Here is a 27375-nt window from a genome sequence, read left to right as displayed (position 1 = left end):
TGGCCTGGATGAAACCAAGTCAGTTCTGTCCCGCAGAGAAGAAACAATGATGTGAGCAGCCCAGGAAGGGGTCTGGATTGGGGCAGAGCACCAAGCTCAGGAGGTGGCACTGCTTACACAAGATAAGCTTTCAAAGCCTCCTCCCAGCCACAGCAGAATTGATAGGCACGTCTGGAGCCTCTTGCAAATTAAGTCTGCTGAAAACACGAAGGAACAGGCATCAGTTTAAAATCTCACTGAGCTTTGGGACATACACAGCAAGCACAAAACCTGAAGCCAGGCTCCGGTGAAGCTGGAACAGTTTGCTGATTCTCTCAAGAAACATTTTCATGCTAGAGCCTGCAAGAAATGGCCAAAACTCGCATGCTGCATCCAGAGCAGCAGGCAGCCAGGATGAGCCCTACCCACCCTGCCCAGCAAGCCCTCCACACTGCGCCTGAGGATGAAAACAGCACTGAGCCAGACCAAGAAAACAGTGGCTTACACATGAAGGGCAAAAACTACCTAAGGAAATAAAGCAGCTTATGAAGTAGCAGCACTTGGCCCTCATGGTCAGGAGTTACAGTGGAGCACCCATCCTCATCCTTCCACTAGTGCAGGCTGATGAGCGTTTCCCAGTTACCAAGGTTACCTGCTAGTTAGTAATTACAGATCAAGCTCCACACAAATATATATTTGAAGACTTCAGGACTCATAACTGCTGCAAGAGAAGGGCCTAGATTGGCCACACTAAACTCACAGCCCATGGACACCTCATCCAAAAAATGAGATGCTAAACTGGCCGCACCTTCCAAACACGTACGTGAAGTTTCAAAGAGGAAACAATTTTCAAAAATGAAAATCACTTTTATTTTTCACTTTGATATCCATAATCAAGACTACAACTGCTCAACAAGATAAACATGACAGTTTACAAAACAGAAGTATTTACAGACTTAACTGTACAAAATAACTTAAAAGTTTACAAAAGTTTCATGCAACCTCTGTTGACTGACACAGTCTAGGAAATCTCCTTGGAGAAGCATAAAAGACCTTGGAATTCATTTATTTTTTTAATGGGTCAAAGAAAGGATGCTGCAAGGCTTCATCAAGAGTAATTCTTTTGGCTGGATCATACTCTAGCATCCTGCGAACAAGGTCAAACAGACTTTGATGGTCCGTGTCTTGGCAATGCATGAATTCCTAGAAAAACAAGAATAAAGTATTTCAAAGATCTTGCACATTTGTGAATCTAACACAATGTCATGGCTCTATGTTGCTGGTCACTCCGTGACACAGAATAATCAAACCCTGCTCTCCTACCTTTAAAGGCTTACAACGCCGCCTGACGTATCGGCCTGCAGAACTGTGCTCATCCCAGTCCAACTGGTTATGGTGGAAATAATGCTTCCTGCGGGACAAGGAAAAGACGCTGTCAGTGTTAGGATCATTCTTAACTACTCACATCCGGCTAAAGCTGACACCACCTCTCACAACAGACTAGCAGCTAACAAGCCTGCAAGTCTTCCTGAACTTTCAGAAGCTCACAATTAACAATGGAACCTTTAGAATTTCTTTTCTAATAGGAATACAGTAGGCAACTTACTCCTTCTGTCACGTACTTACCTGGATTTCTTGATCATGTGAGCTGGCAGAGGCCCCAGGATTCTTTCCATCATTGCCAAGTGTTCTTTACTATCGTGTGTCTGTGTTAAAAAAAAAGAAAGCATCGTTCGCCCAAGCATCACCACAGTTATCTTCAGATTCCAATTGTTTTGCACGATCTTATCTCTAATACTTGAAGCTTGTAAGGTTACGCCTTTTAAACTACAAGTGGAGCACACGGCATTAAAAGATCAAAGTCAGGAGTTTGTAACAAAACTTTCCATTTAACCTCACATACATACCTGAAACACTGTAAATCCCAGGTAATACTCAATTAGAATGCAACCAATACTCCAAACATCACAGGGTTGAGACCATCCCAGTGCTGCAAAACATGCAAAGTGTGTTTTACTCTTTAATACGTTCTTAAAAGCTGTAATCCACAAAGAACACACCCAGTTTCTATGCATCAACTGATGCCTGCCTTCCCCATTCATGCCTCTCCCCACTTTGCTTGGTGGGGGAAGGAGGAATGTGTTTCAAGTTCTGTTCTCAGAAATGTTTCTTCTACTTCACACTCTCAAAACGTCACCATCTGGGAGAGATGGCTGAACTGTCAGAACCATGAGCACTAAATGGTTCACTTTACTAAATGAAGCCATCTGAACGAACTGCAATCATCTGTCAGAAAGCTTGGAAGTTTCCACTGACCTAAGATAACCTCAGGAGCCCTGTAATGTCTCGTGGACACCAACGTGCTGTGATGTTCATCATCAAAAGTTGCACTCCCAAAATCAACAACCTTTATGTCTGTGTTCTTTAAAGTGCGTTCATCTCGCTTCTGGAAGAGAACCCAAATGCTATTTGTTAGTATTTTTAAAAAGGCAAAAGATGTTCCATTATCAATTTAGATCATCTTCAGAACTCCCGTTAACGTAATGGTGCTAAAAATCAAACTCCAGACGAAGACAGAATCGCAACGCAGAGAGAAAAAGCTCAAACTTACCATTTTTGCGTTGTACTTCACTATGTAATCAGACTCCACAAACAAAATATTTTCAGGCTTTAAATCTGTATGAGTTAATTTATTATGATGTAAAACTGCAAGAAATAAAAGGAAAAAGACAAATACCCCACGATTAATAGATTAATTTCCCAAAGTGAAAAGAAGAACACGAACACATTTGATAACAGTAACCAGGTTTACTTACAGTTTATAGATTGGCAGATTTGATAAGCCATATTTCTAATGTCATTAATATGAAATGGCAGAAAGCTGTTTTCCTTAATGAAATCATATGTGCTAAGTCCAAGCAGCTCAAAAACAATGCAGACATGGCCGTGATGATCAAACCATTCCAGCATTTGGACACAGCGGCTTAAAAAAAAGAAAAATAAAGAGATAAACACACAAACTCCATCTTTTGGTGAGTTCTTAGGATGCTACTCCACATCCATACTTACAAAGTGCTGCTTGGATCCATGGTGTTTAAGTGTTCCAACACCTGTATTTCTGAACGGGCTGCCTCTCGGTATCTACCAACATTTTTCACAATTTTAACTGCTACATGCATTCCTCTCCTTCAAAACAGACAGAAACATCACAAAGAAGATTGGTTATTATGAAATACCTACATACCCACCGTGGTCTAATTTTAATAAAATGAACACAAAAGTTAAAGGTCACAGACAATTAGAAGTTGGATTAGGGGAGATGTGACTTAAGCAAATTCCAAAGGAAAGATCAGTATCACTTTTTTTGTTGTTGTTTTCTTTCTAAAGTAGAAACAGTTCTGGTTAAGCTCTTACACGCACAGCATACGCTGCATTAACTACCTCTGTCTTAGATAGCTAATTTACTTTGAATAAACATCAGGAACCCACATGAAAGATGACAAAAAGTTCTCATTTGAGAAAAGGACTGCAAGAATTTGTCAATTTTTCGGCAACTTACGTAACTTGTTCCAGCTCTTTTTCAATGCTCCTTATTTTATCACAGTAATTCACTTTATTAACTGAATGTTCTGAATATTTTGTGCTTATACAAGCAGATCTGCACTCAGTATAACACTCAAACACTAAGGATGTTACTCTAAGGAACTCAGCTATACACAGTCCATTCTATCCTGTTCTCTCACTGACAATTTTTAACTGTCTCTGTACAGCTACTTAGATCCCAATGACTTAAGAACTTTCTGCCTTCACAGCATGATCTCCAGCTCCAGTAATTAGCGATCTGTGCTATGCACTTTCTGTATCAAAAAAAATGTATATATACACAAAAAGAATTATTTTTGGAAGAAATCCTCTCTGGGCAGATGTTTCCCAAGAAGAACGTGGTAAAGAAAGTTTACTGTTAAGGACAGATTCTCAAAACCTAGGAGAAAAAGCAACCAGAAGTATTTTTCTTTATGTACCATCTTCTATAAAGTCAATACCACGCAAGGGCTGTCAGAGCAAAAGGAGAAAGAAATTTTAGAGTCAGAAGCAACGAGTAAAGAACCCTAAAGAAAATCAGGGAAAGATACGATTTCATCTGAAAATCCTTAACAAGAAATTTCAGCTGGAAGTAACTTGAAAAGGGAGCTCAAATCAAAATAAAACCGTGGGTTTCTTGTAAACCAAGTGCAACTCTTTCATCTGAACTATTCTCTTTTAAAGAAAACGTCCTTCAAGTTTCTTTTCTGAGCTAAGCAGCATCTCGTGGCATGAGGTGCACTTACTGATACTCACATATCATGATCTATGCACTCCACCACTTTTCCAAAAGCTCCTTCTCCTAAAGTCGCAACAATTTCATCTAAAAAGAACAAACCCAAGTTAGAATTACGTAACTACTTAGGTAAGAATGAATATTACTAATGTAGATTTTAAAAATGTGCCATTACAAAAAGCATAATTACTTTAAATCTCAGCAACAGAACATGTTATTTTATTGGACAGGTGTCATGAAAACAGTTAGCCAAAAAAACCCTATCTCTTGCTCTAATCTCAAAATTCAAGTTCATTTACTACTTGCAACTTTTTGAATACAGTACTTAAACTCTACAGAAAAGAAGATATGCAAAAAAACAAAAGCACGAAAAAAAAACAGAACCAAAAGAGTAATGAAGATTTCCTTAGCCCCCCTCCTCTGACATACTATTCTAAACAGACTTTTTGCTGAAAAGTTTTTAAAAAAAGTGTTGAAAAATGTTCTATACATCTTGCTCTTAGAACGTCTCCACTTTCACAGATCAGGTGACCCTCCTCATCATCCTCTACACTCCTGGATCTTTTCCTTCGGTGACTCTTCTGGAAACGGCACCAAGATCGTCCAGCCAATCAATATATCAGAGTGAATTCAGGGCAGAATACGCAATTCATTCAGCGGGGAGATATTCAGGCATTCAGTAACGCACCAGGCCACGAACAGTTGGCAGGAGCAATTTCAAATTCAGTCCCCAGAAATTCACAGGGCACAGTTTATGTTACAGAAGAAAAACATGGCAAGGAACAGATTTTCAGATAAATACTTAAAGTGATAAGGCAACAGAAAAAAACAACACAATTTTGACTCTCAAACAGTGGCTTAATTGAAAACAGATTAAGTATGCAATGTCACTTATTTCTAATACTTCGCTATCATATAGCAAAAAGCAATATTTGTTTACATAGCTAAGCTTACAGTCAGACGAAAAGTCTTTATTTTTAAAATGTACAATTCTTCTCATCTAAATATTAAAAACTATCAAGTAATTTTACTTCCCTTGTGGATAAAGAGTGAAGAAAAATTACTTTCAAGCTATTGATCTGCACGGCATAATCTCATACAACTTGCTGTTTCTAGAGCAGAAACGTGGCATAAAATACTTGGAGCTAAGATTTACCAGCGGGCATCTTGCCCATCATGGGAAATTCACACAGAGTGCCTTCCATGAAGGCAAGCAGCAAGCTTATTGCATCTTCAGTAAGACATTAGCTGCCACTGGCCAGGCACGTGACTTAGCAAAGTTTTCTGAAATCAGGCGTAGAACTGTGCAGCTTCTTCTCATCAATTTACCATACATGCATGTTTCATACTCCCAATTAAGTTTACATTTATAAGGCATTTTATTTCAATTATTTTTAGTAATAGGATGGATGGCATCTCACAGTCTACCTGAAAGCCAGACAGTTCACTATGCTGCAAGACTAAAGGGATGACTGCACTGTGAAGCAGCATAATTACGTGCCTTCGTTTTCATGATAACATTTCTCAAAATAATCCCAGTGTTGTGGTTACTTGCTACCTACAAACCCAGTGTGCAACTAGCACTGTCACCCCCCGACATCCCCATCCAAAACTCACAACTAAGAACATACTCATATCCTCACAAATGGATTCAACTACAAACTCTTCAGTAATAAAATAGTTCCCCAAAGTACTGTGATCAGGAATTGAAGTTCTAGCAGTCACTTAAGAAGTCTATTGCCACTAATTCATTAATAATAAAGTTAAAAATTACTCATACCGAATGTGATTGGTGACTGGAGCAATGATGCCTCTTATGCTTCCTTTTATGACTACTTTTCCTGCTCCGACCAGAGGATTTGCTATAGTGATGATGGTGACTCTTTTCATAGTCTCTGTGATAATGCCTGTGGTCATATACTTCACAGAAGTCATTCCTGTACTCCTCAACATATCTCCGGTCATGATGGTCTCTTTCATTTATGGCTCTATCGTCCAAATAATGACTGAAAATATATTTTAAGTGAATGTTCTCCACTTCAAAAACTAGCGGTTCCAACAAGATAAGTGATTGAACTGAGTTACACAGTATCCGTCTTTACACCAAAGAACTTTTCTAATTAACTCCCTCCTCAAAAGAAGTGGAGCTTTTCACATTACTTTATTAGGAACTAATGACATCGCCAGTCTCAAATACATAGTAGCCATCCACATGAACAATACAACATCAGTTCACAGTTTGCATAGTATGAAAGAAATTCGGCCTCAAAAAAAAACAAAAAAACTTTCTCAAATGCACGAAACAAGTTCCAGTCTCCGAAGTCACAGGATAAAATGCTTGTGCTACAACAATAACCCCCTTCTGCACTTTCAAAGCTCCAAGCATTAAAAAGGAAAAGCAGAACCTGGAGATTCTAAGCAGTATTGTTCCTTAGTGCTCTACCTTAAACATTAAATACTTGAAGTATCTGGATCAAGAATCTTCTGCCCAGAAAAAAACAAAAGCCAAATAGCATTAAAGCTGCAGAGGGAAGGAGCCCCAGGTTGCTGTACACATTCCCCTTCCAGCATTTTACCAGCATGTGTATGAGCTCTTAAAAGAATTCCATGGGATCATCTTCTCAAGGAAAAAAACAGAAAAACACGTCCTTCCAGTGAAAGCAGTGCGGAAGAAAAAGCAAACCACCTCCAAATGTAAGCAAAATCTAGCTCATACTTACCATTGTATTACATGACTACACAAACCTTCTCTTCCCCTCCTTTTGTTCACATTAAAAGTGAACAGACACACTTTTCACTTCAAATTTAATACTGAATGTTTAACTGACCATTGTGAACCAAACTAGTAACATTTACTGCTTTTATTAAAGAATTTCTATTTAATGACTTGAATACTGCGTACAAACTACCTCTTAAGCTCGTCTCGAGTCAAACCTTCAGGAATTTACAGCTCTGCGCATCTAGAAACTCTTATCCTGGTCATGTATTTATTTTAGATACAAGAAGAAATATTAGCACTACTCAGTTCAGTCTTATACCTTTCAGAAACATGATTTGGCTTATAGTGCTTGCTTTCTTGTCCGCTGCTGTGGGACCGCTTCCTGCGTTTCCGGCTGCTGCTGTGCTTTCTCTGATCCCAGCTCCTCCTGTCATCCCACTCAGGGCAGTGGCTTTGTTTTGAATGACGCATCTGCTCCTGAAAAACACAACAAAAAAAACCAAACGAACAAAAAACACAAACCAAACGAACAACACACAACAAAAACACACAGAAGACAGAAGCGTTACATTGATACTGGAAGATGTGAGCCCACTGCTGCAGTTTGATCAAATGACAGAACTAGAAAACCATTTCCTCGATTCTTTTTCCTCAGCTTCTCCCACACGTTATTTAGGTGAGCAGACATAGTTTGCCCATCCTAACGCTGTTATGAAACACAAATCAAGGCTAAATAGGCCAACTCATCTTTGCTTAATAGCTTCAAACATGTTATTAGAGCCTGTTTTAAATAAACTCTCAGGTGGCTAAAGAGAATCATTTCCTTAAAGAGGCTTCTCTTGGAAAGACCTTAACCTTCAAATATTCTGACAAACTGCAAATTTAGCTCTTCATACCATTGGTACAGAAGTTACTACATGAAACCACGTATGTCCAGCCGGCCTCAAACATGCCCCACAAACCTCCTTACAAATCATAGTTGTTTTTTTTAAGTAATCATACAGTGAATGCTGATAAATTAACCCAAGTGAGGTACCACAAGCCAAGCCACAGTTCTTGAACTCTGCTAGCACACAAGCACGCAGGTGCTTCACATTACAGCTGACTTGCCAAAGACAAAACCCACCAACTTCTGCTGCTGGATGCTATATGCAGGAATTCGGTGTTCAAACAGGTACATGCACAACTGAAAAAGAAAGCAAAGAACAGCTGTAGAATTAAGAGTCTATTAGGATCCATCACAAGCATTTCATCTCCCTTAGCAAAAATATTTAAAAACAAGAATAAGCTCACATATTTCTTTCAGCGTATTCTGAAGAATGAATTAAGAATTTCCACAGTACTTAGTGACAGCAAGAAACGAAGTTTAGGAACAGTTTTAACAGTAAAAAATAATGGTACTTCATTGTGCAAATTGTCACTAACAAAACTGGCTGCCTCTACTCCAACTGGAGGCATGATGAAGGGAATTTTTAGGATGCACACATGGCAAGGTGCTTCTGAAAAAGAAGTCTGCTATGATGCTCAACATTTCTGACAGGCTGGTAGTTAAAAAAATCACTTAATTTTACAAAAATGTGTTTTAAATACTGCAAAAGTAAGTGACTGAGCACCACGTGAATCAGATTCAGGTCTCCTAAAATTCTTATTCACATTCGTAAGAAATAAAAATATTAATACACCAATAAACATGCCTGAAGGGTCAAGACAAAACTAAGATCTCCCAGTGCTTCGTTTCTTATTTCCTTACCCAATTCTACAGCCATTTTTCTATTTCCAACCTATGTAACTTGAACTGCGAGACACTCTCAGGTTTCAGTTATTCTATTTTTGAGGTGGAAACTGTTTTGTGCCCCCAACCTACTCCCTCACAGGTGAGCTGAGGATTTTGTGACGATCCCCTCCCTCCCACTTGGCAGCCTGCTCTACAAAAGGGAGAAATATCCGCATAAAATCCTCAAGAAAGAGCCCTGCAGAGGGAGGGTGGAGGGTGGGCACTTCCCACAGAAACCTCGAGAAAAGGTTTGGCTGAGGACTACTGCTGATTAACTACAATTCAGCCCAGAGAGTTAACAGATTAAAGACAAAAGCTGCGTGCTCTGTCCCGAAAGGAACCAAGTAAATGCTAATGAGCACACAACGAGCACGTAACTGTTGGAGACTGCCGGAGAATCGACCCGTGCGCAAGGCCCAATCCATTTCACAGCAGGATCCACCTTAAGCCTTTTTCTTTTTTTTTTTTTTTTTTTTTTGCGCTATTATGGACTCTCTCTAAATTTATGCACCGAAGCACTTATGTAATGCTGACAGCTGCCATTAACATACGCGTTCCTATACAGCGCGCGGTCCCAACGCATCCCACGGGCCGCCCTCACCCCCTCGTTCCGCCACGCGGGGCCGCGCAGGCCGCAGCCCGCCGCCACTGCGCACGCAGCAGTTTCTAAACGCCTCTCCTCGCCAACTTGGCAGGGACGCGCATCGGGACAGGTCGCGGCCCCGACTCCGAAGTCCGCCGTGAGCTCCGGGCCCTACAGGCGGCCCCCGCTCCGGAGCGTTCCGCAGGCGGGCGGGGAGGATGGCTTCAGCTCCGCCGCCCTCCGTGCTCCAAGCCCGAGCCCCGCTGCCCCCGTTCCGGAACGCACACAATGCCCCGGCCCCACAGGAGCGCGGCTGCACCCGCGGTCCCCCCTCCCCCCGGTCCTGAGGTGGTGCAACCCCCTCCCAACCCCCACTAAACCCCTACGCTTCAACCCCACCCCCCCCCAGAAACAGAAAGGAGAAAGAAGAAAAAGGCAAAAATAATAGTAATAAAGAGCCCGAAAAAGAAGGCCACCTTTGCCACTTACAACTGAGAAAAAAGGCCAGCGAGACCCGAGTCCGCCCTGCGCGCACCAACAAAATGGCGGCGGCAGCCAAAGGCAAAACGCAGCTCCTCCCCGCGCTGCGCGCTGACGTCACACGCACGGCACAGCGGCGGGACTGGGCTGTGGGGGAGGGGACAGGACGCCCCGCCCCCTGGGCGGCTTGGTAATGGCGGCGGTTCTGAGGGCTGCGTTTGGGTTCTGTAGCGTGGCAGAGGCTGCAAGGAGAGCAAGCCCTGAATTAATGCAGTATTCAGTGGAAAAATATGATTGCAAACTCCTCTATCACAGAAGAGATTTTCATTACATGAAGAAAGAATGTACAAACGTGGGGAAACTGCGTCTGATACGCAAGCTTCGCATTCATTAACTCACAGTGTTTTATCTGGGGAGCAGTACAGATCGCTGCATGTTAGTGGGTGCACCGAAACATCCCTAACTTGGGAACTCTTTCCCAGAACGGCATTAAGAAATTTCCCTCTGACACACGGAGCTTTTGCAACTGGAACACCGAGTGCAATGCCTAATGTGAGTGCTCCTGTTGAACAAGTGGTGATGTCTTTTTAACCTTAGTCCCCAAACTATCAGCAAAACGTCTACAAAAATGAAGACGTACATTTGGTTTTGTGGTTTTCAAGTTTACATTATAATTCTTTGGCCAGTGAGCTTAAGATAAGCATTTAGATCTGGTTTTCGCTAGATTGAAAAGCCTGTTACTCTTCATTTATTTATTTTTTTAAGAATGGAAGCTGAGTTATGGAGCACTGTTTATTGCCACTTATCTTTAGAAAAGCCATGTTACCTCCTAGTCCTTGTCATATACCTAATCTCTCAATGCCAAGGATAGCCTTGGCGGTTTGCTATTTTAGCACATAAATAGTTGGTCGTTATTTATAAGGATAGCAGTAAGGTCTGCAGTGTTTTGTTTCCCCAACACCTAATTTCCCTCAGCCCCGGCCTAAGGAATAGTCAAACTGCAAGCAACAGAGAAAAAAGATAAAGAGAATACTAAAAACAACTGTACCTTGAAGCAGGAGAAATTTCGTTCTAAGCTATCTTGGTTCTCATCTGTTAGCAAGAAGGGTCTTCAGACTGAAAAAGGGGTGGAAATAACTGTTATTCAGTATGAAAATGCAACACATGGGAGCTAGTAAAATTTACTGTTTTCAGTAAGAGGTTTTTGGCTGACAAATGAAGGAGGAATAAATCTGTCAGAAGTTAAGACTAATTAGCTTTTTGATTTGAATATTTTTGGAGAAGTGGTATATAAAGGTCATACCTTCTTCATATCAGACACACACAATGTAAATTACCAAAATTTCACCCTGAAGTAAAAGCCTTACAACAGGCTTTACAGAAAGCAGCCTGTATGCTACAAAGCAGACTTCCAAATGTTGCTCTCTTGTGCTGAACAGAGGACAGTGCGTTCAGAGATACCTCTGTAGTCAATCCAAAGAAAAGCCATACTGAGAGCAGTTCTTTTTCCTTCCTGTTCAGGAGGTGGCAGTGGAGACCCAGCAGAAGAGAGACATCAGGGTGCTGGAATTCAGGTGGTATCCCTGAGAAGGATAAAATCAGGAGAAATTCACTGGCCAGGACCAAGTTATGTAGTGCAAAGAGAGTGACAGCCTCTCTGGAAATGGCCGTTTTAGAAATGGCAATGATCTAACAATGAAAAATCAAATTAGTGGAACTAAATCTTGATGAAAATGGGAGGGAAACTCTTGAGTGCATTTTTAGCTCCTTCAGTTGCCAATTCGTATGGCATTTCCTTTTGTTTATATGAGGTATATCCTTGTTTAATTAGCTCATCCAACACCAAATGTGTGCACAACTTGAGAGAGTAACACACAATGGAACCATGCTTTACTTTGTTCTGTACAACAGAAGACATTACATTGCAGTGTAATTACCCCAGTGGGACCCATCTGTGTGTGGATGAAAAGCTACATTCAGAACATCGCCCTGAAAATGCAATCTTGTATTGGTTCCTTTTTCGAGAACTTTGCAACAATAGGTGATCCATCCTCACAGATGCCATTCAGGAGATGTAAATCTCGTTTACTTTCTCATTGTTCGGTTACAAAATTTAAAGCAGGGGTTGATTGCCTTGCCCAGAGCCTCAGAATTGTGCTTGCTTTCTCTTAATTAAAGATGTATTGGTTTTGTTTTTCTTCTCTCTGGTCAGTGCCCAAGTACGGTTGATTATTGGTTCTGCCAGTAGTTTGTGGATTTCTGCACTTACAGGGTTTGATTTTTACAGATAGACTATCATAGCTCTTTTTGGTGGGGTGGTACCAGCTGTGCCTTTGCTTGGGAGCTCAAGGACAGAGTAACGACAACACGGCCTGCTTAGAAGAGGCTGAACAATGGGGATGGAGGAAGAACACCAGGAGCCTTTCTAAGATATAGCAGGGAAAAACATATTCGCAATCACTGTAACTAATGGTCAGGTGAGGAGTTGTCCCAGATTGTTGTAAATTCAAGAGATAATAGGAGCTGTAGTGGGAATCAGCAGTGAGAGCCCCATGACAGTGGTACTTCCATCCCTTGACACTTTATTTTTTCAGGGGATACTCTTAGAAGGTTTGCAGTTTATGCAGTAGAACGCAAAAATGCAAATATTCAGCAACAGCAAAAAAGGCAAGTTGAAATCTGGGCTTGGAGACACATTTCCCTCGTTAATAAATTACTGGAATTTTTCTTAGGAAAGCAGGGGCCCAGAACTTAGCATGGGTATGTGCACTTGTGTTTATTTGCATTGGTGAAGTCGTGGCCCAGCAATGAGATCGCTCCCTCTGAGCTGTGACAGGCGGAAGATGGGAACTGCCTCCACATCCTATGGCATGTCCATACACTGCATGAACCTGCTAAGGGCAATCAGAATGCTGTGCCTTCAGTGACTGGCAGGCTGCCGCTCAGGCAAGATATTTGCTCACTGGTGTGTACACTGGTTTTAACTTCCGTAACACACAGTGCAGGGGTCACCCTGGGCTGAGCTGACCTGATCTGTTCCCTTTTACTGCAAGGCTCATAGGCGCTGCTGAAACTTCAGCTTCTCTCACTCTCTGCTTGCGGCACAATTGAGTCTTCTGAGGACTGAAAGGCTTTAACCTGATAAAGGTTCAGGGCTTGACAACGGGAAGCCTGAATAAGCTACAGTTCAGAGGAAATTCAGCCAGGGTTAGTTCCTCTTGGCGAGAGCTGTGCCACTGTGAGAGCACTGGACTGAGAAAAGGGCTGCGCAGTTCACTTCTGCAGGCTTTGCAGTCAGTGGTGCTGCTTACACAGCCAGTCAGAACCAGGCTGTGCTGAGTAAAAGCAACCCACAGAAGCAATGTAATGCTTTATCAAGGAAACTCCACCGCTAAGCCTCTTTCTTTAAAACAATTTTAAGCCACCTGAAGCATGGAGGCATCTTACCATACATACTTACTGAAATGGGTCCCTCAGTAGAAGCTCTCCAACTACTGCAATACCAATAATAAAAAGAACGTTTAAACATCAGTTGTACCACAAAGTTTTATAGGAACAGACCGAAAACATTCAGGCCAAGCTGCAGCTCTCATTGTGCTATTTTGAGCCTGTGACTCTTATTTGGGAAAATAATTCTAGTGGGAAACAATAGAATTTGTCTCTTTTCCTTGCAGTGTACAGTGCAGTACAGTCTTCTGAGTGTCTGAGTACGAAGAGAGAAGCAGTGAAGTAGAAACAAGGACAAGCAGACACCACAGGTACTTTCACATCTATTTGCGTATCCATGGACTACAGCGTTGAGTCAGAAGTATCTTTGTATTTTTTGGTGTTTCAGAGCAATCAGTTTCTTTTCAGCCCATTCTGTAACTTAGAAGCGTTGAAATCTCTACTAGAAATAAAACTGGGAAACAAAATGCACGCAGCTGGGCCAATTTTTTTTTTTTTTTATTATTCTTATTTGACACTCACATTACAAAATTTAGAAACCATAGACAGTTCAGGCAAACTGTTAAAACACAGTATAAATTAGGGGGTTTTAATATATAAATTCTATACACAGGTAAGTTAGCTTGAACATGACTGACAAAAGGATTTCATAACAATCTTACCACAACTGTATAAAAAGGCATGGGAGTAGGATTGGCACTATAATCATGAATGCAGGTTAAGACATTTTCCACAACAGCTATAAAGCGTAACAATGACCATGCTATTCTTGCAGTGTTGATGGGGGTACAGTATGCATATTACCATTAACATTTTGCAATATCTATGTACAGTCACGAAATCATAACAGCCACTTTCAAGTAACCTTACTGTTTTCTGCCTGCGCAGTTAATTAAGTGTTGGGAATTGCTTTGAGGACTTCTAACAAATCTACATGGTTTGCGTATTGTGGAGGGTAAAGGGATTTCATTTCGGCCTGAAAATGAAATAGCTCAATTTAAAGAAAAAGATATAGAAAAAGCACAGCCCCTCATTACTACTGTTCACACAATCAGGACCTTCCAGTCTTTTAATCCATATTTCCTTTATTTCCTAGCTTATTCTTCCTTAAAAACTAATTTATTTCCATTTCTTTTTCTAAGCACAGTTGTAAAAAGGAATTATAATAGATGAAACGTAAAAGCTATGAACAATTTGGGGTAATTTTTGGAAAGCACATGTTTTCCAAGTGACCATAGACACATCTTTTAATTTCTCAATCTGAATATAAGGACAGTTCTGCTTACTCATTTTTAGGACTGTGAATAAATGTTTTGGAATAATATGTTCTTAGAGTATAGGTTTAAGATTGCTGGTACCATCACATTTCACAGAACTTGCTGAAAGTGAAAACATAAACTAAATTCTGATTTCCTGCCTTCATATACTGATGAATACTTGCTAAAAGTCAAGAGTTCTGAAACACGGAGGCCAATTTATTTTCCATCTGTGTTGCGTACTGGCAGTTTTATTTCATTTTACAGGCTGACTCCTACGGGAAGTACTTGCCTGTTGATAAGAATCGTATCTTGAAACACTTACATTTAATAGCTGTGTGCTTGTATCTTTCACAAAGCTTTAAGAGTCAGGAGGATTTTACTGGAACAATTCCTTCTTCAAGGTGAGGACACGCTATAAGCAATAACCCAGCTTGGGCTGTTATGAAAATACATCTCATGTCAGCTGTCTAGACTATAGCCCCCATTTTCTCAACTCTGTTTACTCCTATGCCAAACATCAGGAAACGATCACACACTTAGTTGTCCCCCAAAGACTGGGATTTTAGAAGCTTAATTAAATAATGAAGGCAATGGTGCAGTACTGACCAGTTACAATTCACTGAGGAAGTTGCACTTCTCTGAAAGGTGGCTGGGCTCTGGGATTTTCTGGTCAGAAGTCCATTAAATAGGCTGTGCACATTTTAGAATGAAGTTTACTGTACAGGTATTTAACTTACAGGACCTGTGAGTTCTGAACTCGAAGTCTTCTGCATTCAGGAAGGCCTGGGAGCGCTGCTGCACTGCAGTATTAGTCTGGGCTGGTACTTCCACTGCAGGAAGGAAGGGAGAAGGGAATCCTACAGTGACAGCTCTGGCATATGAGTGCAGAGTCCATGTACGGCAGAGAACTAGAAAAATATTCCCATGGCATTCTGCAAGAGCTGTTTATAGAGCAAAATGCCAATTCTGCGGAGGGAAAGGCATCAAGGGGAGAGATGGCAGTCCACGCCACTCCGAATGTACAGCGTTACAGTCTGAGTTCGGCCACAGTGCAAGGCAAGGGATCTAGACAAGTTATCCATAGTTAGCTTTTTTCTGTAACCGAGGTTATAGCCTGAGTTTCAGTGTCTTGCACCTCTGCAGAGGGTACGAAATGCCACCCGTACAAGCTATTAACTTCTAATATACATCTTGCATAGTACAAAAATGCAGAATGTGATGTCTCCTGTGCGCATTAACAGTGTAGCTGATATTTTCTGCATATCTGAAAATATGCAAAAAGAACTGTAAAAGAAATAAATACAAAACAGACTTGCCCCCCGATCTGTTCCACAGAAAAAAGGTAACTTGTTTGCTGCCTCCCTGCTCAGCTTGGGGACCACAGAGCAGCTAACGGTGATTGCAGAGAAAGGGACACACTCCAAGGCAGTGTGCTTTCTTTCCAACACAGCCAATGTTAAAATAAAAGTATGGGTACAGCTTGCTGCATGCATCACTATATCTCACTGTATTCTCTCCTGCCCTGGCCTGCCCAGCTGCCACTGATATTAATAGGAATAGCACATGCACAGTTATCTTTTTCCACTCTGCTGCCATGCTGTGAAATATAAAAGTTAACAACCGTCAAGGTATTACTCATAATTTTTTTAGTGCTTATTTTACCATGCTGCGTGGATCTTAAAATCTCTGTCAATGAAGTAACAAATTCTCCACTGTTTCTAGTCCTCTAGAGGAACTTTTAGTTCCAAGAATTTTCTTGTAATTACTCTGTTGGATGGAGGATGAAATATGTTTTGCCTCAGGTAAACTTCCAGGAACGTCCTACCTTTCAAAAGCATTGTGTCCCGGCTCCACAAACCTAAGGACTCAGATAGGAATTTGCATGACAGTTTGTACTGGAACATCTATCACTGCTGCACGCCCATTAGTGTATGCACTGCTGTATGGATACCAGATACGTCGATGCTGTTCCCCAGACACAATTCAGTAATGCCCTGCACGAAATACTGAGGTAATTTCACTTATCAGATAACGTTAACAAAGAAAAAAGAAAAGAAAGTTTTTGGCCCACAGTTGAGCCTTTGAGAAAGGAGCAGGGAGCTCTGCCATGCTCCGTTGCCTCTTCCTAATCCTATTCTGCAGTTACAACAATGAAATACTCAGTTTACAATCAAAGGGCTTTTAATTTCTGATGAAATACGCTCCTGAGACAGTAAGGCTGATTTCTACCACTTTAAAAAGAAAAAAGGTTTCAAAGCCAGAAGGCCAAATTCTGCTCTCAGATGTGAATTAATTCACCAGATCAAATTCAGTCCTTGAATTTGCTTCTGAAACTTCAGCAACGTCAGAAAAGACTTCTGCCAAGGTTGGATTTTCACCCTATTAAGTGCACCTGCACATCTGAGAGTTGCAACTGGCCCTAACAAAAGGCCGAGGACTATTCAAGTTGCCAGTGCAATTTAATCCCTATGAATAACCTCGAGCAGTGCTACAGTTACAGTTGCAGGACTGCTCGAAAACCCATCAAAATCAGTTGTGCCAATCCCCTGGCACATCACTGAGCTTGGGTTTGGTCTCTCTCCATAAAACATAGTCATTATTAGGCCAGATACTGCTAACTGTGTAACATTTTTACACTGACACGCATAACAGTATTGTTTCTATCAACATATCTTTTTGATAACTCCAACTACATATTCAGTAATCTGAACTCTGTTCTAAACTGGATTTACCAGCGTGCAAACCAGTGCTCATGTGCTTTAAGAAAAGGTGCATAAACTATTGCAATAAAACATGATAAGCTAACCAAAGCATCAGTGATGGACCGGCTTGATTGTAAGTGGGTGATTATCTTATCGCCACTGACCACATCATAACATATTTTCAAGATGAGGAAAAGATCTCTGTGCTTGAGCTGATTCTAATTTGAAGTGCCTTAGCAGCTGTGTCTGCACCGTATTGATCCCAGCACAGCTGAGACCATGACTTGCTTCCAGACCTGCATGTCCTCTATCCACAAAGGCAGTTCCCACCAGCTGTACAGCAGGACTGCCCCTGTCTAGCAGGTGCGTGGGGTTCTTCTGGGTGAGACTCCAAGAGTTTTTTACCTTCCAAATTCAGTCACAGCTAGGAGACTATGTTTAATTATCAGTCCAATTTTAATGAGGTAATGTGATCGATGCTGATGTGAAATTGAGGGCAAGACTGTATGATTAACTCTGTTCTGGAAGGCACTGAGCAAGCTCCTCTACTGACTTCAACACAAGCTGAAGGCACACAACTCGTTGTGTTTTGATGGGCTTTGCATCTAGCCCTGTGTTGCAGAATGGCACTCTCAAAAAATGAAAAACAGGACTCGTGCTACCACTTTGATCGCACAAGAGGAAGTGCAGAAGTGATTTAATATAGTTATGTCTTTTAAAATATTGATGGGTAGGCAGAAGCTAAGTTAATGCTTCTGAAAGACTGTATCTCGTATTCACATCTTGCTGGCTTAGGGGGTGTGCTAACACACCCTAAGATGATCTGGTGCTTCTGAAAGACCCACTAAGACCTACAGCTCTAGTTTTGCTCTGCTCTCTGTGTAGCGTTAGTTGATGCAGTTGTCAGGGAGGCAAATTCACCCAAAACACTGGAATGAGAAAGCCATGGCATAACTAACAGTAACTTCATGTTAGTCTAATGACTCCATGCCTTAGTTATTTTGTGAGGTGCAAGCAGCATTTCTGTAGATCATATACAGTTCAGTGTACTGGCATCAATATGCCATGCACCTCTATAAAGCAGTAATTGCTTCAGTATCCACTGAGAGATGAGGATGTTTAGCACCTTTGAAAAAAACCCTTTTAAATGTGGGATTATATAAAGGCTTAAAGATGATCTGGTGCTTCTGAAAGTCCCACTAAGCCCTTAAAACCTCCCTAAATCTAACTTCAATGCTTCCATTTTAAGTATTGGGGCTTGAAGATTTTGGACTGTGAATGTAATTTAGTTTGCAGCAGTGATAAATGCTATGAGACCAAATTTTAACTCGTACTTACAAAATTGCCTGACTTCATGGAAGGTACCCGAGAATATAAAATATCAAAAGAGATCAAAATTTCATCTTCGGGGTGTTATCACCTCAGCTGTACCGGCCTCTATTGATCATTGGAAAAGGAGTGAGAATTTGCACTTTAACAAGAGGTTTTTAGGGAAGGGCCCATCCACCCACAGTGGCTTTCAGATAACTAAAAAACCTGTTCCACCATGAAGTCACGCTGTGCCTATTAAAAAGATGCAGACATTAGAAGAAAAAAAAAAAGATCATTTAGCAAACACATGTGAGCATTACCATTGTTTATGGATATGTTTATGGTTATTGCTCTGGATTTGGTTGGAATTAAACAATTTTTTAATGGCATCATTTTGGAAATGGTTCTGCTTGAAGCAGTGGCTACGTGTGTATGTTTCCCTGTATAGCTCTCAGCTCATGTACAAAAATTAACAAACAGTATATCAACAGTATCACCGGAATAATTGCTCCCTGGCTGGAAGGATGCCATCCCATCCTCACACTTAGTTCTTCCATCCAGAGCTTGAGTACAGACACGACATTTTTATGTTCCCCCTGCTTGAACATGTGTGCTGATAGATAAACGAAGAGGAGAATCGACGCTCTGCTTCATGCAGATGTAAGTGCACAGTCTAAATGCACTGGCCAGTATAGCCAGCTTTTAGGATTAGTTTCAGTTTTCCAAATCCTACAGCCATTTGGAATCGCTCTAAATTGAAATAAAGCAGTTAATAATTTTAAAGAAAGTTTGATGTCCTCCTATTATAGACAGAGTGGAATATCAGAAAGGTCAGCATCAAGTCAGTAATAAAGCGAAGTATAACATGGCATTTAGGTTTCAGCGAAGCTTTTTGAGGTTTTTTGGGGGGGCAAGTGGGAACAGCCCTTCCACATACACACAGTCCTTCCACACACAAACTGTTTGGGCTTTTGACTCTACTATCCACATAGTTCATTATCACTTATTATATATGTTAAAGTAGCACCATGATCATTGTACAAGTTTAAAAAGAAGACGTAGTTCCTGCTTGCTATGACCTGTAAGGAAGTGGTAGATACTGTTTAGAACCTAAAAACTAAAGAAGGAAGTGGTTATCTGCTAACGAATGACAAATTTTGTACTTGAGTGCATTTGTTCTAGTCTGAAACTCTGTCTTTTTAAAGAAATTACCCTTTGTCTTATAGAGCAATTACTTCTTCCTTCTTATCCTCTTAGCATCGCATTGTAAAATAAACAGCACTGTGTTAATTGGAACCTGGTAGATTTTTTCAAATAATAATGCAGAATCTTTTTTCTTTAAGCGTGATAAAGCCCTCTAAAGGATGCACCTCAGCAGGCACAAGATTAGGGAATAGGCCACACACATTAAATAGAGGTAAACTGAGTCCAGCTTCTTCAGTTCAGCTTTAAACGCTGGGTGTAGGGGGTCTTTAAGGAATACCGTATACACTCTCCAACCTCCTCACATCTGCCAAGATTCACAGTAAGAAAAACAACAACAGTGGCAGGCATAGTAACTAAGCAATAGTCAAACTTCGGATTGTTCTCTGTAAAAATTCATGGGATTTGCACAGCTCTCCCACGTTGATGTGATTTGTATGTGACATACACGAATACACGTGAGCGAGTGATGTCATTTCATCCATGGGAAGCTTCTACCTGTTGCAGTCAGTGCTTTGTTCAACAAGGCTGGAGGACTGCTAACGTACGATTAAGTTCTTCTTTCTTCATTCAGCAATTAACCAGATTGCTGCTGTGTCTGATTTCATTTTATAATCCTCAGAGGGTTTAAAGAGCTGCTGTCTGAAGCACCTGCTTCTGAAATATTCATGTCTATTTTTTTTTTCTTTTTTACACTTTTTCCATTCTCTTTTGCGGTACCATGGTTCTCCATGCTCCTGATTCTCTTATATTTTCCTTCAGAGGCAAAAGTTACAGTGATCCTGACGCAGTTTGGGCACAGCCACAAATAGTCTGTTTGTCCTTCCTCTCTGTCTCAGAGTTAGAAAAGCGTCCTTGTGCACAGTTCTGTTGATTTCAGTGGATGAATCCAGTTCATCCATCACGTTAGGCAGTCAAAAAAAAAAAAAAAAAGAAAAAAAAAAGCCAACAAAAAACTCAAACAAAAGAATTTGTCTAAATCCCAAACAGGCATCTTTGGAATCAGTAGTGCAAAATGTTTGCGGATTTCTTTTCTTTGACCTACTGCAATAATCTCTTAATCTTCAAGTCTTTCCTAAAATAGTGGATCTGTAAATTTAAAACATAAGAACAATGAAAAAGTAGTAATCAGAAAGTGTGTTGGCTTTTTGTTTCCTGTTGTTTTTACATCACTGTCTTCAGATTCTCATTTACACCAAATCATGTCACATCTCTTATAAGAGACACAGACTGTAGGAGGATTCCATTAAACTAGCAGGCCTCTGTTGCACGGCTACAGCACTGCAGAAATGCACAAGTGGAGAACAATGTCCTTTAAATGGTGGATAATTTGAGATTAAGATTAGCTTTTATCAGAGCAGCTCCAGCTCTGTAAATTAGTCATAAATGGAAAAGACCTCCAACAGAGGTCACACTTCCAATGCCAGCACTTTACAGGCTTTGCCCATCAATGCAGCATTTTGGAAGTACTTTAGAACTGAGCTGATAAAATGAGCGCTTACCTTAAGGATTTCCACCTGTCTTTTTCTGTCTGGTTTTCTGGACTTTCACTTTCATAAGAAGCCAGATATAAACCTGGAAAAGGAAAAAAATATGTTGTTTCAACAGGCACAGTAAATCCCTATGTCTCTGCATTCATGTACATCCTACGCTGTAACACAAAGTAAGGACAACTTGTCCTAATTTATGGCTCACCACATGGCTGGCAATCTGCAGGACACTGGTGCTTAGTTCACATTTCTACCTTTGGAAATGTTAAGTTAGTTTTGATGGAACAGGAGCCCAGAGTTAAAATATGTTAGCATGACCTGCTTGTAATAATGTCGAACAGTTAAATGATCTCCATTAAAAAATGAGAGAGAGAGTTGATATCGCAGCAAATAAACTTTATGTTTAAGACTTTTCCCATCACTTAACACAACTTAATCTTCCTCAATCTCTTTAAGGCCTAATTGGACATGTTATCTTAAATGAATACTAAACAGCCTCAAGATAAGAATGAGTAACAGAAACCAGAGACGGAACACAGTAGAAGAAAATAAACAAGTCTTCTTTTCTTCAGAACTTTGCAGTGCAGGGTGAATTTTATGGTACCAACATGCACCTAGGCTGTACAGCTTCCTTTACATAGGCTGGTGGTGCATTGATGTCTCACTGATTTAAAAAAAAATGAAGTGGGCTATAATTTGCATTCACGTGTATTTCCTCATTTGACTGTTTAGTGATGCTTAACTCTTTAATGCTGGAACCACCTCAGTATTCAAGTCTGTGCTATAATTCAAGCACATTTTATTATCAAACTGCTGGGCCACTGCTCCTACGCGCTGTGCCGAACCTAGTACAGCTGTACGTCACATACCAGTGTAACATCTGTCTAATATATTCTCCCATCTTTTGATCAGAGTGATTCTTTCTGCTCAGCACTTTCTCCCTGGGTAGCAGGAGAGGCCTGCTCTGGCTTCTACAAAGGGCAGCTAGTGAAAACAGTATGAATATAGCAGTGGATATGGGAGAGAAAATGTGCAAACAATTAGTGGGTTGAGGTCACCCTTTCTTGGTTCACCAGCCTGAAATCTGCACTTTTAAACACCACTTGTGACTTGACTTTCACTTCATGTCCCTTCAGAGCCTAAATACAGAACAAATGCCTCCATGCTGTCTCCTTTCAATACATATTACTTTAATCACATTCATTACCCCATTTTGGCAGCTGTTTCTCTTAGTATTTAGGCAGGATTTTTAAGGCAGCATTTAGTGTTCTGTAGTAGTCTCTGAAAAGCTGTCTGGTGTGATTAACTTGGATCAGTACAGAAAACTGTCTAAAGAATCACGGGAAAAGAAACCCAACACCAGTAGGGTCTATGGGAACATTGCTGTAGACAGTTTCTGCGTGTGACAACGTATCAAGAAGCAACCAACATGAAACAGTATGAAATGGCACAGCCCGTTGTGCTGGACAGCAGACTGAAAGAAGGAAAGAGAAGACACACAGAGCTAAAAGGTCAATCAGAAAAACGATTTCAGAACAGCTTTTTCATAGCTACACCTTAAGTTAATTACCAGAAAAGATTTTTCGTAAAAATTCTTTTCTGTAGATACTTTTCTGCTGCAGTGAAGGAGGTTAGCTGAATGACCATAGCTTCAAGCTCTGTTCTCTAAATAGATGACAGTGCTGGTTTGCAGACGAGTCCTGGCTCCATCAATCACTGCATGAATTTGGCTAAGGGACAGCTGACATTCAGAGCAGCCCACAACATGGTTCTGTGGCCTCTTTTCTTGATTTCAAATATAGGGCCACCATGACAACTTCCTAGATAGCAGTGCCTTTTGGACAAGCTATGGACTAGAGAAAAGTAATCAGGCAGCAGCTTCACAAGGTAGAAGGCTTTATCTGCAAAAGCATGTTGACAGTCTGGGCATAATAAACCAAGTGTGTGACAGGAAAGCTAGGAGGAAATGGGACTGGTCTGTGAGAGAGATCACCCGAGATGGGTCAAAATGTTAACTGGTAGTAATGAAGAGACTTATTATCAGTGATTATAGATTGTACAGTCTTACCATCTTCAGTAAAAATGGGAGCAGTGTGCAGGTAGTGGATTATGTTAGCGTCTTGTTCAAAGGGACATTCCACTTGTTTCCACGTTATAAATTCTCCTACTTGCTTAGCCAGTTCCAGGAATTTCTGTAAACATAAACCCATTCCTTTCAGATACAGTACCATTATCTCACTTAAACAACCACGTCCAAGCAGCAGATCAGGATATAGGGTCCCTGGCCACAAGGACATGAGGAGAAAATACTCTTGTATCTTTTAGATGGGTGGATTTTCACCGCTCCTTTGCTGGGGAAGGAGGGAGGAAAGGTTGTGCTACATTCCTTCCTGCAAGTAGTCTGTTTGCACTTAAATGAAAACGTACCCATGAACAAAGCTATGGGTTACACATAAGAACAGAAGGCATACGCTTTGAGGGAACAGAATTAGACATGTTACTTAAAGTGGAGTGACTCCAATCCCTCACAACTCTTTAGGCCTTATAACAGTAAACACACATGGCAAAAAGGTTCTGATTAAATTTGAGGGGATGCCAGGTTTTATCTTGTGCATTACTCATTATCATACAATGGCCACGGCAGAAGGACAAATTTAATGCAACTGACCAAAGAGATGCTGAAGAGATGATTTACAAAGAATCTGAGAGCCAAAGAACTGTTTTCTCACTGACACAGGGCAGCTCTTTTGAAAGCACTTCATCTCTACCCCCCCAGAAAGCAAGAACACAGCAACTGCAGTGCACAGCACAACGTAAGAACGCGAGTGCCCACACACAGCCACTAGCAACAAGTTGCACGAATGTAAAACCATCCTCCCCAGCACAGAACTGCACCACTCAGAATATGTAGCTACCCAGTGCCAGGGCTCTGGGGGTGTATTCTGCTTTAGCTGATAGAAATTCTTCTGTATAAAACTTAGAGCAAGAGACAATACATTCCAACCCTTACATCAACAGGAAGAGAGACTCTGCACTGTCTGTAATTCTCCTGGTTTTCTAAGTTTTCTTTAATGACCACAACTAATTTATGTCTTACTTTCCCAAGTTTTTTTTAATCAAAAAATAAGAAAGTGAATTAGAAGACAGATGAATTACAAATCATTTTGCACTGATTTGTCTATGTGTGCAAGGAAAATACATTTTTCCTTGTTTTCTGAAAAAGTCATCCTCCCCTCCAAGCCATATGTATAATCATGCATACTGCTGACATTGCATTTCCAGCAGCCAACCCACATGAAGCAAATCAGAATGGTCTGTTTGTACTGTTTATATAAAATATATACATTATTTCTTTCAGAAAACATTCTGAGATTGGTTTAACCTTCAAGCAGTCACTTGAGATCGTCCCTTTTTGGCATATTCAGCCTTTGTTGGGCTGCACTGAAATTGCAGGCAAACAATCTTAGATAGTGCTATCAGAATGAGATAAAAACATTTTTCAGATCTTACTTCAAAGTTGACGTGTCCGTTTGGAAGGCGATTAGCACATCCTTCATTCAAAAAATAAATGTCTTTGATCAATAGGCTGAAGAAGGGGATCACAATCTGTGAAGAGAAATGGCATAACTATTATCTTTCCAGTTCAGTATTTTCTCTGCATGAAAGAAGAACTCAGACAGGAGAGAGGAGAAAAAATACATGTTTACTTTTCACTGTTTTGGGCACTTAAAAAGCAGCAGAGTGAGAGGCAAGCAAAAGGGCAGCAGGGTAAAGAGACACCCTCAGCCATCAGGAGAACCAACGCTGAAATGAGCATGAACTGAAAGCAAGGTTCACTGAGCAGACTGACATGACTAAGAAAATACTAATAACCCAGTTTATTGACTCTCAGTACATCCACAGCATCATTCTCTGATGACAAAATCAGACAGTAAAGAACAAAAAAAAACTACACAACCCTTCCTCTCTCTGTTGGGTCTTTATAAGCAAAGCTGTTGCATACACAACTCGAGCAACTTAAAGGCAGCTGAGAACCAAAGAACCACTGCTGTCTCTGAACAAGGAAAATGGTCTTATGAAGTCAAAACATACTCAGAGAGAGCTGGAGCCGGGCCCTGATCCCCAGCTAGAAATTACTGCCAGGTTCTATGTATTTTTTTGCAGGCAGATATGAGCTTGTTCTGCCCTGCTCTGCTCTGCCTGGGAGCCGGGTCACCATCATCAGTTGTACTGAACATAAACTAAGAGCCTTGCTGGGAAGGAAGGTATATTAATGTGGGCTACGTGCCATGCTAATACAGCTACAAAGCCACCAGTCAGCACAGAGCGTGGGCAGAACTTGTTCTCATCTGCATCCAAAAGGAAGCAAAGATGTTCCCTAGAATACCAATTCTCCACACATTTCCAGGGGATTTCTGTCCATATTTGGGTCTGTATTTATTTCCCTAATAAAAATATGTTGCCCTGCATACTTTGTTTTCCAAGTTTCTGTAGTAAAAGCAACAAAAGTGGATATAGTTACATTTCAGCGTTGGCTTCAATCCAGACTCTTCGCTAGCATAAAATCTGGGTTAGTGCCAGAAATTCCAATTTCACTCCCTTTTGATTCTCCCTGAACCATCCAACCCACCCACATGCTGAAGGACAATTGCCTCCTGCAGAAAGAAGAAAGCTAATGAGCTCAGACATGTTCTTCCTCCAAAGTATCACATGGCAACGACACACAGCACTGCACTGTACATCCTCCCAAAAACCTCCTAGTTTCAAAGCCAATCAGAGCAATGTCATTAGCACTATGCAGGGTGTCCCAGTGGAATGACTTAATTTTGGATTTGGCAGAGGTCAGCTGACTGCATAGAGAAAACCAGACAGTTCCTAACAAGCAGACCGAATTCTGCATGAAATGTTCTCCCTCCTTCACTGCCAGTTCTCTCGCCCTGCACTTGGGCAGGTTTATTTCTGTGCTCCCTCCAGAGCCCCCTGCATCCCAGGCAGATGGCTGAGCCCTGCATCTCCCGTGCACGCTACTGTGATGGCCATTTGTTGGGAAGAGGGGCAGAGGGAATCTATTTTACATAGATTCCTTTCAATCTAATAATCTCTCCACTCTCTCTTAACTAGCTAGGGCTAGAGATATGTCAGACATTGTGAACATCCACAGGAAATTAAACAACAAAGCAGCTGACTTCAATATATATGATGGCTGCAGAAGAATTAAACTGCAGAAAGATCTGACTGATAGGTCCCTACTGTGTTGTGTGAGAGTTAAAAGGGTTTCTCCACTGCTAAAGAACATCCAAAGCCATCGTCTTGTCTTGAGAAGTGCTTTTCAGAACAACTCAGCACACTCTCTTTGCAGCTGAGTCAGCCTGCGACCAGCTGCTGATCTCATTTCACTGTAGCTGCTGTGAGATTCCATTAGCTTCAGCAGATTTACATCAAATTTACAGGGATGTGAGATCAGCATTTGCCCTTGCTCCTCTAGTGAAAGAACATTCAATTCTGTATTATGCTTGTTCATGCAGTATCTACCTTAGCCACGCTCTGTGTAGAGATCACCCATTTATGACTATGTGCAGTTGCGATGTTAAAAACAAATTCTCTTTCACAAAACAAAATAAGAGAAGGGAATGGAGAAATAAGAAAATGAACAAGAAACATGCAGGCACAAAACAGTAGGACGCTGCGCTATCATCTCATGAATCTGATCAGAAAGCTATGTATCTGCCACAGACAGTTGTGATTCAATTCTTGCTCAGCAGGATGGCAACAACAACCAAATGAAATGAAAACACATCAGGACAGATTTTCACCCCAAATTTGCTGCAATGGGTTCAGACCAGACTCTTTTGCATGACTTGCAGTAAGTCATCTTTCTCTAATGTAAGTGGAGAACCACCTCATCACCTCTGAGTGCTGTGCCCTTTGCTCTGTATCTCAAATCACAGGCTGTACAATAAGGGCTTGTCTGTGCAGAGAAGCTGCCTGGCAGGGCTGCAACAAAGCACAGCTCCACCTGGGCCTGCCAGGCTGATGCTCCATACCAAAATAAAAGTCATTTTAGTCTGGAATATCTTTTCCTCTTGTTTATCAATCTAAGCAATGTGAAT

The 27375-nt window shown here is 41.0% G+C and overlaps 2 protein-coding genes and 1 long non-coding RNA gene across 8 annotated transcripts in view; 1 reads left to right on the top strand and 2 right to left on the bottom strand.

Annotated features, from left to right (window-relative positions):
• Positions 830 to 9982, bottom strand: CLK4 (CDC like kinase 4). Of its 3 annotated transcripts, XM_021410171.1 has the most exons (14): positions 9863 to 9982; positions 8143 to 8202; positions 7336 to 7493; positions 6078 to 6303; positions 4788 to 4878; positions 4318 to 4384; positions 3049 to 3165; positions 2796 to 2962; positions 2591 to 2685; positions 2296 to 2425; positions 1887 to 1969; positions 1606 to 1685; positions 1303 to 1390; positions 830 to 1182 (listed from the first exon to the last, which is right to left on the bottom strand). In XM_021410171.1, the coding sequence occupies exons 2-14, from the start codon at positions 8194 to 8196 to the stop codon at positions 1045 to 1047; spliced, it is 1494 nt and encodes a 497-aa protein (XP_021265846.1). In that variant the 5' UTR covers positions 8197 to 8202; positions 9863 to 9982; the 3' UTR covers positions 830 to 1044. The 3 variants fall into 3 exon arrangements, with proteins under 3 accessions (XP_021265846.1, XP_021265847.1, XP_021265848.1); XM_021410172.1 differs by lacking the exons at positions 4788 to 4878; positions 6078 to 6303 and having other exon boundaries at positions 9863 to 9938; XM_021410173.1 differs by lacking the exons at positions 4788 to 4878; positions 8143 to 8202; positions 9863 to 9982 and having other exon boundaries at positions 831 to 1182; positions 6078 to 7493.
• Positions 10057 to 13767, top strand: LOC110405161. Of its 2 annotated transcripts, XR_002442703.1 has the most exons (3): positions 10057 to 10405; positions 11375 to 11427; positions 13528 to 13767. It is a non-coding gene; the product is annotated as an uncharacterized LOC110405161 (long non-coding RNA). The 2 variants fall into 2 exon arrangements; XR_002442704.1 differs by lacking the exon at positions 11375 to 11427.
• The window catches only part of RASGEF1C (RasGEF domain family member 1C), a 75488-nt gene continuing 61893 nt past the window's right edge, over positions 13781 to 27375 (bottom strand). For all 3 annotated transcript variants that reach the window (XM_021410174.1, XM_021410175.1, XM_021410176.1), the window contains 4 exons: positions 24776 to 24871; positions 23334 to 23457; positions 21278 to 21350; positions 13781 to 20864 (listed from right to left, as the gene is read on the bottom strand). In XM_021410174.1, coding sequence (XP_021265849.1) covers positions 20840 to 20864; positions 21278 to 21350; positions 23334 to 23457; positions 24776 to 24871 — 318 coding nt within the window. In that variant the 3' untranslated portion in view covers positions 13781 to 20839. The remainder of the gene's footprint in view (positions 20865 to 21277; positions 21351 to 23333; positions 23458 to 24775; positions 24872 to 27375) is intronic.

Source organism: Numida meleagris, chromosome 12, assembly GCF_002078875.1.
Source record: "Numida meleagris isolate 19003 breed g44 Domestic line chromosome 12, NumMel1.0, whole genome shotgun sequence".
NCBI lineage: Eukaryota > Metazoa > Chordata > Aves > Galliformes > Numididae > Numida > Numida meleagris.
The sequence above is the reverse complement of the archived record's forward strand: the minus strand, read 5'-3'. Positions and strand labels throughout refer to the sequence as shown.

Coding starts and splice junctions, on each gene's coding strand:
- CLK4 (XM_021410171.1), bottom strand. CDS start 8,196: ATGTACCTGTTTGAACACCGAATTCCTGCATATAGCATCCAGCAGCAG. Junction 6,304..7,335: donor CCAAATCATGTTTCTGAAAG/GTATAAGACTGA, acceptor ATATATTTTCAG/TCATTATTTGGACGATAGAG. Junction 3,166..4,317: donor GAGTGCATAGATCATGATAT/GTGAGTATCAGT, acceptor TCTGTTTTGAAG/GAGAGGAATGCATGTAGCAG.